At 32.7% G+C, this 22,791-nt stretch overlaps 1 protein-coding gene across 1 annotated transcript in view; it reads left to right on the forward strand.

Annotated features, from left to right (window-relative positions):
• LOC149412269 (adenylate cyclase type 6) overlaps positions 1-22,791 on the forward strand; it is a 563,657-nt gene that overhangs the window by 198,942 nt on the left and 341,924 nt on the right. Inside the window, exon 3 of the mRNA XM_089646087.1 lies at positions 11,093-11,362. Within this exon, the coding sequence (XP_089502213.1) occupies positions 11,093-11,362 (270 nt within the window). The remainder of the gene's footprint in view (positions 1-11,092; positions 11,363-22,791) is intronic.

Below are 22,791 nucleotides of genomic sequence, written 5' to 3' on the forward strand. Positions count from 1 at the left end.
ATAACTTCACTGTATGGTCTCCCCACTACGACGTGCATTGTCATACAATAAAAAGAGTACAAAAAAAATCCCAAGATTTTTTCTGTATCTGTTTTGATTAACGAATGTGTTAAATTTGAGTAACAGAAGAATTTATTCCGATCTAGTGTTTTTTTTTAATTTAAAATCGTACATAATAAAATTGATAACCCTGAGTTACTACAGCTAATTAACTTAATGGGCCGGCCAGAAATACAAGAATATCACTACCATATTACTGGAAAAATACTGCAACTGTCGCACAATTCAACAGTCTTGAACATAGAATCCAGAACTTGGGTAATACGTATGAAAATTTTACAGATGTATGGACTATATAGCTGTCACAATATAATAAATGGATATCATATTTATTGAAAGTAGAGAAAAATCGGCAACGCCGGGTGTTAGATATTTATGTATAAATAAATATATTGATGATCGTAAAAGGAAGCAATTCCCAGAAGGGAAGAAGAATTGAGGACATTTTAACTGCTGGAGATCCTTCAAGAAGATGGGCAGGATGACTGGAATATTTTTAATTATGTAAAATAGACAACAGTGCACAAAATAGGTACAAAACAAATGAAAAAGGTACCTACTCCGATACCTTAAGCAGATATCTAAGCTGTTTGCAAGCAGCAGCAAAAAATTTCTAACATTGAGCTCTTGTATCATGAAATTTGCACATTTTTTTCCATGTACTTTTTCGAGATCAGTGCAAAGAATTTTAACTATCAAAGTCATTTCATTATTTTAAATCACACCAAATTTATTATTGCATAAATATTTACTTTTTATACATCAGGCCTACTATTCACAGAACTACTGTTGATCGGGTTTCTTCACGCTTAATTTGTTTTGTATTTATGAGATTATAAACGACAAATACATACGGTACAACTTATAAAATGTGTGCACCCAGCATTATTCTCAATTATTAACAATATCATTATTCTCTTTGTTCACGCACTTTTAAAACCTAGTTTTAGGAAAGGTTTCGCTAAGGCAAGGATAAGAATAAGCTGCCACCAACATAAGACGCGTTGTTTGCTTCACCATAAAATAATAGCCTGTTCAAATATTTTTTTCTAGTCCTAACAGCTCCCAATTTTTCGGAGCAAGTGGGACCATGCATGAGAAAGTTCGGAACTATTTAGATGTTGCTTAGTTAGTGTCATTTCAAGCAACGCGCACGCTTAAATACAGCTGGCTTGCGACTAGGATCTTAATAACTAGTAACTTACATCTAAGACTTATTTCTAGTGACGTACGACAAAGGCTTATAACTACTGAAATATGTAATGTGTGCTGAGAGTATGGAGATTATTTCCTTCATAATTAATGTTTGATTACTACATTTTAATTATTTAATACTGAACGTGAGTGAGAATATTCGACATATGGAATACAAATCCCAAAGGGCCAAATTGACTAGACGGCATAGTTATCCCTGTCAATCTCCATTTTTGTAATATTTTTTTTTTTAATGATAAACTAACGTTTATAAGACAAGGTTTTATGCATAGCATAAAGGATAACAAATTATTATGAGCAATAATGAGTCATCCGAAATACTAATACAAAATGAAAATATAAATTCCCGTTGGCGGCATTTATTTTTACTCGGGAGATATTTTCAATTTGTATTAGTATTTCAGATGACTAATTATTGCTTATAATTATTTGTTATCAATTTTTATAGTTGGTAATTTTTTTGTTTTAATTAAAATGATTAATCAGATATCATAACTGTACCTTAGTGCATTGAATCGCACTTATTAAAATATTGTGAATACACCGAACTACTGGGGCAGTAATGCAAGCCGAAATAATTGATGACAATTTGATTAATTCAAATTTACTTATATTCGCCTTTATCAAAACGCGCCGTTCCGGATTTGTAGTCAATGACCTTATTCCCCGACCACAAAGATCGTTGGCAAAATCAAAGTAAAAACCAATTCTACTTTCTTTAAGGCTCCGTTATACACGTCCAACAATAAGAATAATTTACTAGAAGTGGTTTGAAAGAGAGATTATATGTAAATATGAACAATCGATGTGTGGCGCATATTCAAAACGATTGTAATTAATGGTCCAAAGAATCTCCATAGATGACATAGGCTCTGAAGGATTTTTTTTCCTTCGGGCCTCCTATCGGAGCCGATGTATTTATATATTTTTTAAAACATTTGTATATGTATGTATTATAACTACATATTTTCTTCGGAACTCATTATAATTCCCATGCAAAACTAGGATTAAGGTACAACACTTCCCTGAATGCTCGTAGAGATTAACACATTAATAATCAAAATTAGCACAATTATTAAGCGCAGTTATGGAATTGAACTAATAATTATTATTGTTTTAATTATTAGGTTTAATTTTAACCTAGATTAACTTGATATACGAGTACTTACACAACAAGTAATTGTATCTACCCCGTATTTGACATCGGATTGTAGGGTTTAGGATTGATTTAGGCCAAAGCAACACTCGTTTTATTAATTTGTTTCAAATATATTGTACATTTTTTTATTCTTTACGACTTTATGTCGTGGATAAATCTTCCTCAAAGGAAAAACTAAACCCTTCCACACGCTTTTCCACAAATGATCATCTAGTCAATCCACATTGTGCGAGTGCATTGTATAAGCATCATAAATACAAAACAACACAATAATAACATGTCAACTCACCAGAGATTAAATGGAAAAATAATTCACCGACTCCATATATTTCCATTTCAGAGGGTTCGGCTTGGTAGAACTCCTAACTCGACCTATAAATCCCACTGAATTATAATAATAATTGGTCGAGTGTCGACTTACGATGACTTATTTTTTTGTTTTATTTAAACACCCAGTTGGCTTTAACATACATTGCAGTAGGCTTCTTATTTTAAATTACAATGATAATAGTTATAAAAACGCATAAGAATGAACCAAATCTAGGTAACATAAAATATAAATAATTTACTTAAAAATAGTTAATTCGACGATATCCAAATCAACGCTGATATAAATAAAATTGTTGTTTCAAATAATTTACAAACTACGTAGAAATATTTTTTACGTACGGCGTTTAAAGTTTGCTAATTTTAAATTATTTTCAAGTCACCCACGTCAGATGTTTTTTAAGATTTTCACGGTCAAATGTGTTTTAGTGATTTATTTTTGGGGTATTGCGCCGTATTGCGCACCCTCCGTCTCTAGCCAACGTTTCGAATGCATTAATTAGCATGTAATGTAATCACACATCTGCCTTGATGATGGACACACTTATACTGTCCAAACCGTTGGCTAAATAAGGAGGTAGCATAACACAGCATGATACACCAAAAATAACTTTATATAATACATCTATATCTTTTAAATATTTTTTGCAAGACTGGACTCTTTATTTTATTATACAATTCCTTCTTCTTCTTCTTTCGTATGGGGGGGGGGGGTCAGAGGGGGATATCTTGGTCTTCGAGCCAGTTTAGGACCTCAGGCGTCGCCACGTGGACCTCATAAATCCCGCCGGGGAATGAATGAAGCGGGCATTCGTTGACCACATACAATTCCTTACAAATGTTGAAAAGAATGTGACCTTACTGGGGTACCCCATTCAAAGGTTACATTGTACATGGTTTTGTGTGTTATTGAAAATTAGGTCAAGCTTTTTGTGAGTTCGTTCGTTTTTTTGTAAGTGATAAAATAATGGAAGAAAAACATAACATAGCGCTAATACTTCTTAGGTTACAACATTACAAGTATATCTACATTTCCATAATCCATATCTTAATACTTCTTTTGAAGTCTGTAATTTTTTAGGAGGGAAGATATAACATAGTCATATAGAAAAATATTGCAAAGATATCCGCCTAAAAGTCGTTCTAGTTGTAGGTTAGTGGAATTTATGTTGAATTATTTAATATTGTTAATTTATTTCAACCGACCCGAGTTTGTGTGTGCAAAGTTATCCTGGTTTTTAAATGCAAACATTCTATAAACAATATATTTTCAATATAATTGTTTCGAAGACATTTAATTCATGTATTAGAAACATAGTCTGTAGGGGGTTCTGATCTCTAAGTGTAATTTTAAAATTGCCTTTTGTGCTTCGAGGGCTGGTTTTAGTGTGGAATCACATGAACTTCCTCATCCGATAAGACCATATTATAGATTATATATAATTGTTCTATATCAAAAATGTTTTTTATTGTTTTGAAAAAATATTTCTGATATTTTCAACTATGGAATTCCAATTTAAGTTTTGATAAAAAAAAAAAAAAAAAATTATTATTCTTAGGGGTTTTATTTTTTTTGTATTTTGGATTAATTTTGGACAGTTGCAAGGAACTTCTCGGTTCACGTTAATATAATTTTTATGTTTTAGTTTTTACTGGGGTTGAGGTAATTTGGCTATTTGTCATGGTTTTTAAATTAAATATATTTCGTTTTTGTTTCATTTAATGTTAGTGAATTTGAATCAAGCCTTTGTTTTACCCGATGAATTTCTTCTTCAGCGTTTTAGAAATAAGCTCCCCATGACTTTTCACGGATGAGAAGGACTAATGATTGAGCCGTGACGGTTTAGATTACATAGACCGTTGATATATATCAGGAATAAAATCGGGCCTAAGAACCTGCCTTGCGGAACACCGTTTTGGATTTGTATTGGATGACTTGTTTTATTTTGAATTCTGACTAATTGTGATATTCTTTGACATGTAGTTTTTAAAGAAATTCAGTTCACGACCTAAGATTCCAAAATCTGTTTTATGATGTCATTAATTTCTCGAGTTATTGAAGTTGTGATGGTATCAAGAGAAGGGTTATCAAATACAATATCAGCTAATGGACCCATTTCTGGAAGAAGTGCCATTTATTTTGTGGATGGTTCTAGAAAACATGGCTTGTTTATATGATTTTACTTACAAGGTCATTGTAATATTTTTTTTTTTAGTTACTCATGCCATTTTATTGTCGGGATCAAAGCTTAAAACGGCGTTAAATGAAAATATCTTAACCATATAATGGTCAATCTGTATATGTAACTTACAAATTTTCACGAATTCATGAAATTTCGGGAATTATTTGAATTTCTGTATTTTTTATTTTTTAGAATTTGCAGAAAATCGTAAACATTAAATATATTTTATAAATTCTAGTATCTAGTAAGTTAACACGGGGCAGATCGGGTCACCAAATCAATCATCCGACACTTACTATTAGGTTGGTTTTCAATGGATGCACATTTCACTTCTCATTTAGCACGGCGCAACACGGTGTGGTTTTGGTATCGGGTAGGTAATTATGATTTTAACTAGCGAATCGAATAGCCTCAATTGACTTGGTTTACACCCTATACATTATTATAATATGATATAAAATAACCCCACGTGAATATTCATCGCATCACACATATATAGTATATAGTTCATCTACGACAAAATATATGTTGATTGTGGTAAAAAGTTGTCAAAATTATTCAATATTTTTATTTCCAGTAGCGTTACAGTACATTTGTGCCAACCTATTTGATATCGAGTGTTAAGTTATATTTTAACTCTGAAGTTTTGTTTAGTCAATGATTGAGTTCGTGAACACGGAAAGGAAGTGAGACAATACCAAGAAAAAAAAGTTCGAATGTAGATTTCTATCATTCATAAATATAAAGGATACTTCTAGTCGTGATCCTTTACCAGCAAACGTATGTAGAGCCATCAAAAGTCTTGTAAAAATTATTAAAAAACATATTATTATTCCTCTTTCTTCTTCGTAAGTTGCCATCTGTGAGCAGAGTTTTGCATAATCATTTTGACAGCATCTCGATCTTCTGTAGACTACACGAAACAGAGTAGAAGTCCCTATCCCAGACCATTTTCTCAAATTTATAAGTATGAAACATTTTTATCAAGCCATTTTATGATTTTATCAACCTTTTCTTGGACGGTAAATTTAGGAATTTTAGTATAACTACAAATAATATTTAAGATTTTCATAGCCAAAAACTATTATCTTGATATATTTTATAATTATTTTTTTCTCATTTTTTAGCAAACATTTCGGATTGCATTACTGTTTCTATCATCAGGGCAGATGTGAAAAAGAAATCTTTTCAAACACATGCATTTCAAAATTGTCTTCATTTTTTTCTGTAATGGATTGTGAGACATTTTTTTCATTCCACATATGAAGTAATATTTCATCGAAATGTCTTTTATCCAAGACACCTGGATGAAATGAGATCCGATCTTGATTAAACCTATTTATAAAACCTTTTCCTGATTCTGAGCATTTCCTAAGGCATCGTTTGCCAATAATGCCTTTTCGGCAAGAGGAAATAGCCCCCTGAAATTTATCCAACTTTCACTTGTTATGCGCCACGCGGTCCCGTCTCACAAATGTTACTCTTTCGTATTTATCTCTTAGATTACTCTACTTCACAATTAACCACTTTCTAAACTGTTTGGTACGCTCCTTTGTTAAACGTTATTTTAACACCGTTTGTTTGAGCTTAGCATTGTGAATAATGGAATTAAACACGGAAAACACAAAAAAATTTCAAACAGATGAAATTCAAAGTGGTGGAGTCAAAGCAGAAACTTGCTACGGTCAGTCAAATATGTTAAAATAACAAAACAAAAGCAGTAAATGGTATTTTAATAATAGTAAAAATTTAAAAAAAAAATGATGCGAAAAGTGAAAAAAATATACTTTTTTTAATAAATAAATAGTATAAAATGATATATTCCCGTAAACCAATATTGAACTAATATTTAACGTGTTTTGAATGTGTTTATTTCATTTTTTTATAACAAATGTAGTAAAACCAATATATTACTCTAAGGACGGGTGGTTTCACAAAATTTGAAAAACTTATCAAATTTCAAAGTTGATTTTCACGTTCTGTGAAGGTTCTAGGCCAGTTCTGTAATTATTTATGTTTTGTGAAGCAACTGGCCAATAATGACATAATAAGTGATACAGTTCTAACATATCTTATCTATCCTACAAAGAAATTTGGTAACTCGGTGAGGTTGGAGCAAGGATAATACTGACTCAAAATAATATATTATCCATGAATTGACTACACATTTATTTACTTTATATGAACGTTGAAGCAATGTTTCCAACATTCCTTATGTGCTTATATGCTTGGTGTAAACCTAAGTGACCAGCTCAGGCACGGAGGCTCCATCGAAAATAGAGCCAAACTAGCCTCACAGAAGCTGGGTGTACTGTACAGGACCCGCAGATAGTATGATGGCACACAACTGTTGACCTTGTACAAATTGCAAGTGCGCCCTGCTGTTGTATTTGGCAGCCACCTCTAGTCCGAAGCCCCAAAATACCTGAAAAACCCTTGTCTCTGTGCAGAAACGGGTGGTCCGTTTGATAGATTCCCCTATCTTAACAGGCGAATTGCAATCTTCAGAGCACAGGCGTCATGTAGATAGGCTGTCCTTATTCTACCGGTATTACGATGGAATATGCTCCGAGTAACAAGCGTCATTGCTTTCTTTGGTCCGGGAGCATAATTTGGAAACACGCCAAACCCAAGTCCAACATTTGTACACAGTTAACATTTGTCACATGAGAAAAGGACGATTCTCCGACTCATTCGCGAATTCATCAGCTCGGCTGTGGAACGATTTGCCAGCCTCTGTGTTTCCTTCCTCCTACAACATGGGTATCTTTAAGACCCACGTTCACTCCTTCCTCTCCTCATAAATACACTCCACACAGCATCCTCAGAGATGAAAAAGGTCGTTTTTATAGATATAAAGTTAAAAAAAAAAAAACAAATCAAAAAAGTTGAAAATCATTTCAACTAATTATTTTCAACAAATAATTTTATTTTCATTTTATATGTATATATCGCACAAGAGTACCAATTGCTCTCAACTGTCTGGTGTCAGCGAGACCATGGTATCCCCAAACACAGCTAAATCCACTTCGGGTAACGTTTCGATTCTGAATGGTCGTCTACCGATCTGGAATGTATACTAGAAATTATTTTAAATTAATAAATTGTGAAATAACACAAATTAATCAAATAAAATTTACTAGTGCACGCCGGGATTTAAGCCCGCGACCTACGGATTGCTAGTCGAGAGCCTTACCTATCTTAGCCTTATCTATCCTTGTCATCTATTTTTAGTTCAGTTCAAATCAAATTTAAAATAAAAATATTCCTTTTTATTTTGAACATGTTGATTTTGATTAAAGTTTCAAAGCGGTTATTGAATTTTTTAGCATGTTTTAAGGCAAAAATTTACCATGAAAATAAATCTAAATTCGCTTCTGTTAGTCAAACACTTGTAGTCAATAATGCAGTATATCTTAGAATTTATATTTGATGGTAAAACAATTAAAGCGAATTATTTACTTAATGTTCTCCGTTCAGAACGCATGACCGAGGCTAAAAGTTTTGTATGAAATAAGCAATCATAACCACCTGGACGGGAGTTATGAAGTCGCATGGAACTATAGATATTCCAGTTTGTTTCATAACACCAAGTTTGATAACGAAATTGAGTTAAGGCATACTGGGAATCGTCTTATTGGCAATACTGTTTCTAAATTTGATGACCAATATAATAAACTTGGATCTTATCAAAAGCTTTTTAGTACAACTATTTGAATTTCACTTCGCATTCTATCACTTCGTTTCGATCAATCGATAATTTTTTACAGAACAAAACTGGGTAAATTTTAATGTTCCAATCTCTCCATTCGACAGCATCTGTTACTCTAGGAAGAGCAGGTATGATAAAAATGAAGAAATCGTATCACAGAAGCATAATAAATTCATTATTCCTTATTTTTCGATACTTTTGTTGTTTTTACATTTGCTATTTTTGCAATTGAAAAGTTAGTGAACCGACATATGCTCTGTTCTCACAAACACAACAGTTCTAGGCCTATAATATCAGCGTAATCTTCCCACGTAAATACGTAAGTGAAAAATAAAAATACTTCCTAACAGTCAATTTCTTTATGGATTTGAATTGGTTTTGATATTGAAACGAAAAAAAATACAGACATGAATGGAAAACTTTTTTATGTAATTAAAACTTTAATTTTTTTTTATTTATGTGTCATCGATGCCAAATATAGGGCATTCATATGTTTGTCTTCTTCATCTCGTATTAGTATTTTTTTTTTCTACACCACACAGCGTTGCTTTGTGTTGGATTTAAACATTATAGTATTTTGGAAGCACCCTGTGCTGAGGTGTTAATTTTTTTTTTCGGGAATATTATTGGACATTGATTTAATTATTAAGTTAAAAGATATTGTTAAAAAAAATTAGGTACTGTTTATGATTGAAAATTATTAATGTGTTAAGCCTCACCAAATTTAGGCATTAAGAAAAGGCTTAGCCTTAAAGTTACTTCAATTTAAATAATTATATTTAATTACATATTTTTCAACGCCCTATTGGGCTTTTACAGTTAAACCATATAATAGTAAATTAAAAACAAAAACAGTTTTGTTTGTATTTGTGATAATCGCGGCATTACTAACGAAGTACGGCTATTTGAAGTAATGAAGTACGGTGAATTTGCAGTGACATGTTATAATAGTTTGACGTAGGTGATAGTTGCACTGTTTTTTTCGAGGTGTAGGTCGAAATACATAATACTAACCTTAAAAAAAAGTTTGTGCCTCCCCACTTTTATTTAAGTTATACCTACATGGATTCAGGCTAGTATTATTTGATTCACTTGTTCGTGCCATAATTACGCGGGCGTCCTCTATTTTGTTTACCATTAACTTCCGCGTTATATATTCTCTTTGCATTACTCTCTTTAACAAATCTTTAAAAGCAATAATTACTCGCCTGAAAAATCCATCCAAATTGAAAATATCTCCCGAGTGAAAATAAATCCCTCCGATGGGAATTGGACCCGCACCTTCTGATTAACGGTCAGGTGCTCTGAATCACTAAGCTACGTCAGTTAATTCCCAACACGCCCATTAATTCAATCAACAATTATTGCTTACTATATTTTTTCCCATGTAAACAACCAATTTTGTTTGTATTGGAAAGGCTTTGTTATTGCTGAATTTCCCACTAGATGGTGTCGAGACATATTATATCTACATTTGTTGGTGAAATATTTTTACATGTCGAATATTATTATTTTTTCATGATAAACTAAAGTTGATAAGACAAGATTTTTTATACGTGGCAAAAAAGAATAACAAATTATTATAAGCAATATTTACTCGCCTGAAATATCCATTTAAATTGAAAATATAAATTTTGTTATCCTTTGTGCCATGCATAAAAACCATTGTCTTATAAACATTAGTTAATCGTTAAAAAATCATAACTACTTTTTTTGTTCGTCCAATCTACAGGGTTTTCCAATAAGAGTTGTTATTTTGAATAGCCCGCTATTTCGGTAGATGTTACTTTTGAAGCTGTCATTTTTTAACATTTGACAAGTAGAAACTACGCCATTAATACAAATGGAACAGTACACGCTTCAACAACGCATTGAAATTATAAAAATTCACTTGAGTGAATCAAATGCAAATCATATTGAGTGATGAGGCTCATTTCCACCTCGATGGCTTCGTCAACAAGCAAAATTGTCCCACCCAAGAGTTATTGTTGAAAAACCTCTCGTGTGACTGTTTGGTGCGGTTTATGGTCTGGCGGAGTCATTAAACCTTACTTTTTCGAAAATGAAGCTGGAGCAACAGTTACGGTGAATGGATTGCGCTATCGAGAGATGATTAATGATTTTTTATGGCCGGAATTGGATGGTATTGATTTGGACAACGTTTACTTTCAATAAGCCGGCGCTACGTGTCACACAAGCAACGAAACCATTGATCTTTAACGATTGAATATCAAAATAACATCTCTTATTGGAAAACCCTGTACATGCCTAAACCAGCTTCATTCAACTTAATCATATCGAATATATCATCCGTGCATTCTTTCCGGGTGTCTACATTGATAACGCGTACACCTTAGAGATCGCAGCATTCACTCTACTTTAATCTTTCCTCTGCCAGTTCCATGTGTCATTTACAATACTATGTTTTATTTGCAGGACGTAGCATTCGGCTCCTCGGGCGGCTCCACCCCGATAGCGCCGCGATCGTCACGACGCAGCGCGTCACTTCGGCACCAGCCGGTTGCCGTCGGCACGCCCACGACGGATGGCGCGCGTGCCGGCCCGAGCGCCCCGCCCGGCACGCCCGGCACGCCGGCCAACTCGGTGGCCAGCGGCACTCCCACCGAGCAGGGCACGCCGCGCAAGTCCAACTGGGAAGTCATCGAGCACTTCAGCGGCAGGCCTAACAAGAGCGCCCTGAACTCGGTATGTATTCTATCATACAACAATTAATTAATAAAATCAATGAAATTATGTATGCAGCCATAGAACCATTACTTTTATCACCTACCATTAATCTGTCTCGGAATTATCCCGTCTGGTATATCTCTTGCTTGGTAAAAATCATCAAAGAAAAACTAAAGTTTAAAAAATATACACAACATTCTGATTATCACATATTTATTTATTGTTTAGGATCATTTACAGACTATTAACATGAAAAAAAATCATAAGATAAGCGCTGCAAAAAACGTATATGTCAACAGTCCACTTAAAAATGTTCACATCATGCACAGTTTATGTATTAACAAAAAACATATACAGCAAAACGTGAGCAAAGGCAAAAAAAAGAGATATCAAAAACAAAACATACAGATAAATATATGATCCAAAAAATAAAAGCAACAAAAATAATACAGAAAACAAATAGAGTAAATAAAAAAACAAGCAAACATTCACAATCTATTGCTAATTTGCTTTTTAAAATAAGCGAGGCTATTTGCATATAAATCTATGTAGTTACACTCAATAGAATTGTACAGACGACACATTCGAGACAATGGATTGAAGTATGCAATATTGTTCTTAAATAATTCTTGATGGAATATATTCTGACTCCTTAGATTACGTCTATTAGGAACTTTAATAAGAATATTGCTCACGTACCTATATAAATTCACGCCGATATAATTTATTTATAATGAACATATAGCTGAGTTAAACATAATCAATAATTTTAAATATTTTGGACTTTTGTGAAATTGAAACAAACCTTCTCTGATGTGAGTGGAAATCGTCTTAGATAGCCCTAAAAGGTTACATATCACAGATAATAAACATTTCCTCGGGGGTACCACAATACTGTAATTTAGGGACCCCGCTATTTACTTTGTATTTCAATGTCATCAAACACGTATCTTTATTACTTTAATATGGCGTAATATGTCAGAATTTGCTGTTAAAACTGTTATTTGGTATCCTTTATACCAAAATTATCGTAACCGAAATTTTAAAACATTTTTAAATATTAGCAACAACATATTAGCTAACCTAACCTGTTTGGTGTGAAGGAAATATGAAATGCTCTGAAGGTTTTATCTATAAATAAGCTGTGTTAACTGTCAACAAAAAAAGGTTTGATCAAATAATTAATACAGAATATTTTAATCACCATCATGCAATTTACGGTTCCATTATTTTTCGGTAAACAACGTTACGTAAATGAATATTGCAAACTGATTTGTTCTGTACATGCATAATTCTACATAGATTTGTTCGAACACATATTATTGGACATACTGAAAACTAAGCATATAAATTATTCCACACACTTGAAAAAAAAATCAATGCGGTAAATTTTTCGTAATATTTAAATTTTTATTCAATATTTTCAATGACTTAGAGCTTTGTGAATTGTAAATAGTCTATCTGCAATATTCGTGTACGGATTTGTTGTTCAATAGTTGAAAATAAACTGACCATCGCACCGCAAATAATACAACTAAATAATAATGGTACACTCTTTTTGTTAAGCTTTGGGGCGATATAAGTAAGTAGGACAACAGTAGGCGTACTATGTATCAAGCACGTTGTTATGTAATTTCCCTTCTTGTGAAATGTTGTTTTGGAGATATGAAAGTAAAGTTTTATTAAATTGGTTTCGAGATTCGGGAAACTAAACATGGTGAGTCTCGTTTGAGAAAAGTTATTAATGTCGTATTTTCCAAGAAAAGGGGATGTTATCATTTCCAGGATCATTCTGGGTGAATGTTTTATTTCCATTAGGGTTCAGAGTTTCATAATTAAATTTTTTTTAATTTAGCCCCACACAGAAGACCCTGAGGAAAATATTTTATCTTTTGGGACGCTGTGTGGAGGATCTTTTTAAATAATGGAAAGGAGAGGAAGTTCTGGAATGATAAAACGTATGAGGGTTGGCTATGAGTCTAGGGATCAGTGTATCCAGAGTGACGGACATATGAATATATAACTCTCAGACCAGTTGTAGAGGTCAAAGTATCTTCCCAAACCAGCCTCTTCCGGTCTGGCACACCACGCAGCTGATGGGAGGGCGCATCATGAACACGTAACCCGATGAACTCAGACACCCCTGTTAAATCACCAAGCGCGAACCACTTGGGATGACCTATGGCAGAGGTGTTGGCTTTCCAATAAATGGTTTCCGGGGCGTCGGTACCCAAACCCGCCTCCAAAATTACTATTTTTTATCGAAAAAAAAAATTCTCTTCATATCTCTACTTACTTACAACTGAAAAGATATTGCAGCATTTATGAACTTGACTCAAATTACCTCATCCAGAAATTCTATACACTTATATTTTTTTTTCTTCCCTTTTCTCTGTATTTCTTTTAGGTGTTTGATTAGTATTACGTTGATTCATTTTATTGCCGTCTTTTTTTTGTTACCGTGCCAATATGGATAAATTGAATTGTATATCTATTAATGTTATTGTACATGCTTTTTTGGGCACCAAAGGAATTTATTTAGTCTTGCTTTATGTAAAAGCCCTAAAGGCGTAAATAAATAAATAATTTTTTTTAACGCAACAAATTCACGGGATATTATAAATGTAGGATTCGTGAAGCTGAAATTATTTTTTTAAATAGTATTTGCCTGACAAAAAAAGAATTTACCTTTCGAATGTTAGGAAACATGAAAAATTACGATATTATATAATTTTGGTACATACATACTTATCGCTTGCTTGGTACAATTTTTATACTTGTCAGTTCCAATTTTAAACATTAAAAGTAAACTTGAATATTTTTAACATTTTTGAAATATTTTATTAGATCCATTTTTTTTTTTTTAATATTAACTCCACACAGGAGGCCCTAAAGAAAATAATTTCCCTCAGGGCCTATGTCATCTGTGGGGATGCTGTGTGGAGGGTCTTTTTGTGGAGAAGAAGGAGTGAACATGGGTCTTGAAGAGTCCCATGTTGTAGGAGGGAGGAAACACAGAGGCCGGCGAGATACTTTTACATATTTGAACACATTATTTAATAATTTCGCAGGAATTCGCAATTACTTTACCCATGCACACATGCTCTGGTAGCCGAAATCAGTGATGTGTTTATCTCCAAGTGTCGCAACTTCCCGGAGGCAGGTGACCACGTGACCACGGTATCCCAAAATTTGGAAATTTTATCATTAGTCGTGAATTTATTATTATCGCATTTTCCAAGACTAATAGTTGGTTGACGGATAATATGCAAGTATTTATTTTGTTGACTGATAAGTACGCAGATTTCTGCCAGTAGGCTTTTTTCGATTTCAAAATTAAATATTTGTGTCTACCCCTATTCAACGTTGCGAAATGAAAATTCTATACATTAAAGTCCTAAGATATATTAAATTTCGTACATCAGTACCTACCTAGAGATTGATCTTTTAAAGTCAATATGGAATTACGATCTACGAGGAAAAACGAGTGTTAAGAAGCTCCCCGACAAGGTTTTAAATTCATTAACTCGCATGCTAGTCAACCATATATATATATATTTGTGAAAACTCACCAGAGGGCCCCTCTTTGTAAAGTGTAAATGCAGGAGAGCTATGTTGCCACCCGGTTAGGCAGCGTTGTGAGGCGGGTTAAGGAGATGTAGGAAGGGAATTATTAAAGCGGGTCTTGAAAAGTAACTGATATAATGAAAGAGGAAAAACCGATGCCGGTAACTCGTTCCACATACGAGCCGTCTTACACAAAAACGAGTCAAGCCAACACCAAGTGTCGAGTTTCGGTGATTTCAGTGTCGATCAATGATGTTAAAATACCTGTAAAACAGACTCAGCATACCCACATTGCGTCTATGCATTACGAACGGCAATCAGTCTGTTAACAATGGATTGTCAATTAGACTGTCTGCCCTCCTTTGCACGGAATCAACTAGGTTTATCAAGTTTTGTGGGGTTCCAGCCCGGAGGTGGCTCCCAAATTCCATACTTCAGATTTATATAAGGTTAGTAGTTGGTTACTATTGAAGAATCTGCAAGACCAATACAAGACGCCCCGTTTCTTTATTTGCAAAATGAATAAGTGATTGACTGAATAAATAATCATATCTTTCGTGCGTCATCAAACCAAATCTCTGCAGTGAACATAATAGTGAACAAGAATGATGGGATTCTTCAAAAGATATTCATAAATAAACTATTTCTCCTTTTCCACTTTCCTCTACTGGAATATTAAAAAAATAATATTTTATTTATATTGTTTACAAAGTCACAAGGAAGTAGACCCCTGAATGGTAATAAATTATTGTTGACTGGAATTTACTATTTATTTGCTTCCACAGAGGCAGGTATTATTATAGGTTATACGTTTTTGAAAAGGGTTTAGTGTCTAATGGATGTCACTTGTTACATACTGTCAGCTTTCTCTAATGCGCGCAATCGTATTATACTTGTAGACTACGAGTCGTAGCAAGGGATAATATAATACATGAAAATATACTGTTGAAATATTATATTAGACGTGAGTACCTATTATTCTTCACACAAACAAATCCATTATCAAATATTACACTTAAATTCGAATCGAATTTGAGTTCATTGAACGTATAGCACTTAAAGTGAAACAGCACGAAACTATTATTATAATACTAATAATATTGTAAATGTTACTATAACACGTACAATAATATTGTATATAAAATAATTTCACGCAGGAATAACGCATGTCAGAGACAACATAAATTAGTATGTTTGATAATTTCATGAAAAGTGTTTTAACTTTAAATGAGGTTTTATATAAGGTATTGAGAAATAAATTATGTATATAAAAATACATATAATATTTTTTTAAAGAATTATTTTCATTCAATTACATGATTTGTGTTTATTTCGCAGATTGAAATATTAATTTAAAATCATTTATTTCGGAGGAATAAGTGGCGTGTCGTAAAACTATTTATTTGTTTTCCGATATTGTCGAGGTAAAAGCTTTGATTGACATTTGTAAGTGTCTGTGTTTTTCGTTAATGCAGTGAGCAATGGAATTATACAAATCACCATCTGATATAGGTGTATAGGAAAATAATTAACCCTAAAAATATTGTTACAAAACTTTTTCGTTCCTTACAAAAAGTAACAGAAATAGTGTTTAATATTAGTTATCCTAACAATCCGGTTCCTACCTACATTGGCCTCTCCCGTTTTTGTTCCATTTCCTTAATTTTACCTTAGTCTCACCCTCGAAAACAGCAAGCAAAAGATTTGAAAAATAAAAAAGCCCAAAAAAGCTTCCTTCGTTTTTAATGTTTTATTCGTCCTTAATGCATATATCTGCATATTTGTAACCCCCTCGTAATAATTATCGGAAAAAAGTTTATCAGCCCATCATACAATAAATAAAAGTTGTATAAATAATAAATATTTGTGTTACAACACCCATTCGTGTTGTGAAATAATTCTAGATTTACATATATAAACTATAATGCCTACAAAACATGTAAAACCAACATCAGAAATTCCAAATGAAGCAAGATCATTCATAAGGTAAAAGCCTCCTTTCCCACTCCTATTTTCCCTTGTGATAAATGCGATTGTTTAATCTTATTTTCATGTAAAAAATAACAGTCCATTCGTTGAGTACCAATCGATTTGTTACGTGACAACTAGAGTAGAACACTAAAATAAGTAATCATTCTTGAATTCACGAGCTTCGAATGCATTTGACATTTTCTATAAAATCATATTTTTCCTCCATTGATAAAAAAATGTAATTGATTGGTAGCTTTTACGAAATAATATTGACAGCCGTTGTTTCGAATTTTGTATTCCACCGAGAAAAATATTTTACCAGATGTTTAAAATATATCTTACATGTGCAAGTTTATAATTACATATATACCATATGTACAGTCGTTTTAAAGAAATTCTTTGCTTGTGTAGTTTTTGCTTGTCATCAGCTTTTTTCATGTGAAATACCAGTGCGGATACCACGATGAGCAGTTTTCTTCCGTTTTGCAATCTCTAGTTTTCTCAATGTCCACTGCTTGAACTGTTGTACAAGGAGCTCGACTGCTTAGATTTGGAACGACTCGAGTTTTCTCTTCCGAGCTCACGTGTGGCAACAGAAGTGTGTCAAAAAATTCCAGGGTTGGCAATCCAACAAATGCACAGTGGTTAATAAGTATGTACTGGGCCTACAAAACACCGAAACCAAAAATATATAATTTCTTACATATGTAAATTAAGTAGAAGTATCCACACACTACACCAATTTATGTAACATAGTGGTGTACTGGGTGGATCAATTCAATTAGGTGGTAAATCAATTCTTAAATTGGCTACTTATACCAAATCGTAATAGACGTAGTCCAACATTTCATAAAAAAATCTAATGTTGTACAAATAGTAAATGTAACTTTTCATTACGTATTTCAATCATGAATTTTCAATGAAGTTATTGACTTTATACAAGGTACTACGCTTGGAGATTAAATCTGAAAATTTGGATTTGGTCAATGTTTAATATTTTTATTTGCAATTAAATCAATTATAAATTTAGAGTTTTACCAAATCTAAGTTTCGTGAGGATTTTATAACTTACTTGATGGGCTCTCTAAGTATGCTAGACAATTTTTAATAGAATCATTGATATTATCTATATAGAAGGTATAACTGCCTACATTACCGTTGCAAATAAAAACACGGCTTCTTGAGGAAAAAACTGTCTTTTTAGTTACCGCGGCAGAATAGGTGTAATAACTATTATGTTTAATCCCTGTAGGTATAATGCTTATTTCAGATGCAGATTGTATACAAAGTATCCAAACAAGCAATACTGTAATAGCCTATGTCATCTTTGGGGATGCTGTGTGGAGGGTCTTTTTAAGGAATCAAAGAAAATAAACAAGCATCAGGGGTGGGTAGGAATCTGGGGGTCATTGTTTCCAGGACGTGTCAGACTGGTCGAGAGAGTCCAGTCGGAGAAGTAAAAGAGTCTTCCTCAACCATAGTCTCCTGATCCGGCTTGCCGTGCAATAGGTGTGTAGACGCATCCACAGCCGTGACCTAGACAAATCTCACCCCATGAGCATGGACACCCCTGCTAAGGCACCAAAAATAACGAACTATTGGGGTGAAATGCAGCAAAGGTATTGGTTATCCAATAAATGGTTCTCGGGGCGGCGGTACCCATACTCGCCTAGCAAATTTATGAATTTATGTCAAATATTAGAGTAAACATATTAATTGGAAAGTTTGAAATGTTTATGTTAACACCACAACTGTAAAATTTCCAGTGACATTGTGACTACTTTGAAGTGCGCCACAGTGTATACAGTGTGTAGTGCTAGGTTGGTTTCGAAGAAGCGTGTTAATATTTCAATATTATATTTGGCTTTGCGATATTTACAACATTTACCCCATCTCCTAATCGAATGAAATTTATTCAATTAAAAAAATAAAATTATTGCCTGAATTTTGATAAAAAATCTACGAGTTAATTACATCAATTGAGTCCTTTGTTTGAACACTTCTAAAATTTCCCGAATAAAATTATTTGTTATTCTATATTATTATTAATATTAAGTTATTCCGAAAAATTGCATTTTATTATTGGATGCGATATAATCGAGATACCGATCAATACAATTTAATTTTCATGCGAGTATCATTAAATTAAAAATATTTTTGATTGATCGACTAATAAAAATATCTTACATAATACATTAATCGTTTCTAGTATCGGAAAAGTCGTCCAACGTAGTTTGTGGAAATGCAGTTTAAATCATTTCAGTAGATAAATCCAAATAAATTAATTCCTTCTGCATATTCAATCACATTACTTCCGCATGAGTTTCGATGTGAAGCCCTCAATTGGTAGCTGAAGCATAGATTTCGTTTGCCTATAGGTATGTGTAAATAAGTACCCTTTGTTTAAGCTCTAACGTTCCGCGCCCAAATATTTTGAATCAAACTCAGTTCGTATGAATGTGTTATGAATATTGGAGGAAATTGCTTTTTGATAGAAAAAAAAAAACAAACTAAATTTCCATTGCGAATCCTTTGTTTTTATTCCAGTTGCTTTATTACCCACACCCACTTATTAGACAGGGTGAGTTTTTACCGTTTAGTATTTATTTATTTGCGTAATATGGTCCATTGATTTTCAGGGACGTACTTGACTTACGATCTTTTATTATTTGGAGTAATAATGAAATTGAAATATTTGTCTACAGTGAAATTTTTCAGTTTGATATTGTGTAGAATAAGAAGAAAAAATTTATTTTTTTAAACTGGAAAAAAACATACAAATCACCGGAGACCAAAATGAATCTCTTCTAGATTATCCCTTGAAAACCCTGTATACATAACTTACAAAAAGTTGGAAACAAGAGAAATTATAGGACAAAGGGTACTAGGTACATTCAAAAGGTTACACTTGAATTTCGGCAATGTCAAATAGGTAAAATGTAAATACAAATATATCAGAAAGACGAATGCTGTATAGTTAAAACCTCGCAAGGTTTTGATGAAGTTCTAGATTTAAGTCACAACAATAGAAAGATTTAAGCCACAACAATAGAAAATATTTAATTGGTAGGTACATATTATATGAATAAAAATGACAAACAACGCTCACGAGAAATAAACATACGGCTATATTCATAACATAACATAAGCGTACGGATGTTTTGTTCTGTGCTTTCAGCTTTAAAAGGGATTGGAAAATAACTCGTCTCATTTTATTATACAAAAGCCAGCCAAAGCTTTGTTATTCTGTGAAGGTAACATAATGAAATGTGCATCAGCTTTGAATTCTTAAACTCAAGAAGCCAGTGTCCATCAATAAGCTTATTCATAGAATTCATTGGGTCGCCGATTATACCTGCCTATCACCTGGATGAAGGTATTTCCCAAGACCGCTGACGAAGCGATCTAGTTCATCAGAAGGCTTTGTAGTTTGGACTAAATTATACGATTTCAAATGAGGCAAAACTTGTCAGCGGAAGTAACGGGGTTTTTAATATATGCGTAATTGTAGCACACGTAATTCAATTGATTTTAAGTAGCTGATAGGTGAAATTATTTCATCGAAAAACACACTCGACGTTACGTGTTATCATTCAGCTGACGCTGATAGTTTGACTCCAGTGGTGACTCCGACGCGATATTTACTTCTAACCGTCTGACAATCTGACATGATCTTGAAGAAAACGAAAGCTGAATAATCTTCCGCCTTAATCCAGCAACCTTCCTAAAACGGAAGAAACCTACCAAGAGAAAACGAAGCAGAACAGTAAAAAATTTCTGAAGATGAGGTACCACGTGAAAACCTTTGAACACTAACTTGCCTGACTACCATTTTCTGCCTCGGATTCCTACTACTTTATGTGACTGCCATTCCGTGGACCATTGTAAACTCTCGCCTTAAGGGGTTACACCCAACAAAAATAGACAAATATGAATACAAAAAAATATTGACTCAGTTTGAAAAAATAAATCAGATTTTTAACGAAATTTTGTGTTTAAAAAATTAATAACTTATGAAAGTGGCATCAAATAAAATAAAAATCCGTAATTTTTTAATAATATTATTTAAAATATGTGTAGGTATGTAAATTTTAACGTAATCATTTTAGTAGATCTTGAGATATGATGTACAAAAATTAGAAAAAATTAGTTTCGGATAAAAAATAAAAGAAAAAAACAGTACGGCGTCAGCGTCATAAAACGATTTTTTTTAAATGTACCTTTCCGATTCCTGGACCTTATATATAGGTATTCTATTGCTTTCACTATATCCTCAGACTCTTTTTGATCAGTTTTTTCAATTACTTCTCATTTCTGATCTGATGATATCACTTCGAAAATAATTTTAATTTTGGAATGGTTAAATGTTTAAAATATTATTTTATTATAAACAATTTAACTAGCAAAAAAAATTTTTTTTTCGTTAAATCTCAAGTTTATGTAAACCCGTAAGACACCGCAACTTCATAGACAACAAATATCCCTGCTAGCAGACGATAACTATTATGGCACAACAAATGGCTTGCAAAGTAAAACAACTGCTATCCTTGCATAACGACTTGCTAGCAGACCATAATAATTCCTTCATAAACAACTATTAACAATTTCCACAAGAACTACACGCATTTAACACCTTGTTTCTACCACGTCGACATTATTAATTAATAAGAATTTTAATAAAATAAAATACTTTTTTGTTTTAAAACCACGATATTTATTAATTTAAGAACCGACCGGTTTCGCTTTACTTAAGCATCATCAGGGTACAAATTAATACTGTATTAACTTGTACCCTGATGATGCTTAAGTAAAGCGAAACCGGTCGGTTCTTAAATTAATAATTATTATTTTCTCAAGTCAACACGCTGTTTTAATTTTACTTTTATTTATAACATTTTCTCACTTTAATTTTGTAATGTGTGTTTATATTCACTGTGGGATGTCAGGGATTGCATTAATATCCCCATATCTTGGAATAAAGACCATTATTATTATTATTAAATAAGAATGGCCTTCTTATCGGTTTTGCTGTGAAATAATATCTCTTTAATTTTAAAATAGGTTACAACGCTAGTCTCATTTTAGTAACGGTTTAATTTAACAGGATTCTGCTAGAGATATATTTACTTCTCCGCTGAGAAATGGGAGATAGAACTACACAAAAATAAACAATTTACTGTATTTATTGGTTGGTCAGATTGACCAACTCCGTTTAGTATGTACATACATTTTCTGCCCTTTATTTGAAACTCACAATAAATGGTTGTTGGCTTGTTTACTATGCTGAAATAGTTATTATTATTGTATTTCACAAAATTAATAACCATTTTACTATTAAACCTTTAGGTATCAAAATATTTTTACCTACCAATCCCAACGACATGGTGAAATTTCATGGAATTTTGGAATGCTATGAGGTATCTAAAATATACTACATATTTTTTGTTTTTTAAGTTATAAAAACACATTTTACAAAAAAAAAATAAAAGTGTCTCTGAAATGTTTGTAATGGTGATAATCATCGTTTTTTTTAATTGAAATTTTAATATCAAACATGAAAATATTAACGAAAAACTTACCGGAAGGTTCTGACTCGGTACGTCCATAATTTTGAAGGAATTCGATATTTAGAAAACACATTCCGTTTGTGAAGCAATTAATACCCCCATACACACAAGCCCTGCTTATTTATGGGGGTACATCAAATACTAATATTATGTAATTAATAACTGTACTATATTGTGTAATTATATTATGTAATTGTTATATTATGTAATTCGTGTAAAAAAAAAATAAGAAAAATAATATTATGAATTACTTTAAAAAAACTGTCACTTCATTTTTTATACCGTTTATACAATAATTTTTTAACTTTCAACTGTCGATAAAAAAAATATTGACATTTGTAC

This window comes from Hesperophylax consimilis, chromosome 23 (assembly GCF_061612785.1).
Source record: "Hesperophylax consimilis isolate HC1 chromosome 23, BYU_Hcon_1.0, whole genome shotgun sequence".
Classification (NCBI taxonomy): Eukaryota; Metazoa; Arthropoda; class Insecta; order Trichoptera; family Limnephilidae; genus Hesperophylax; species Hesperophylax consimilis.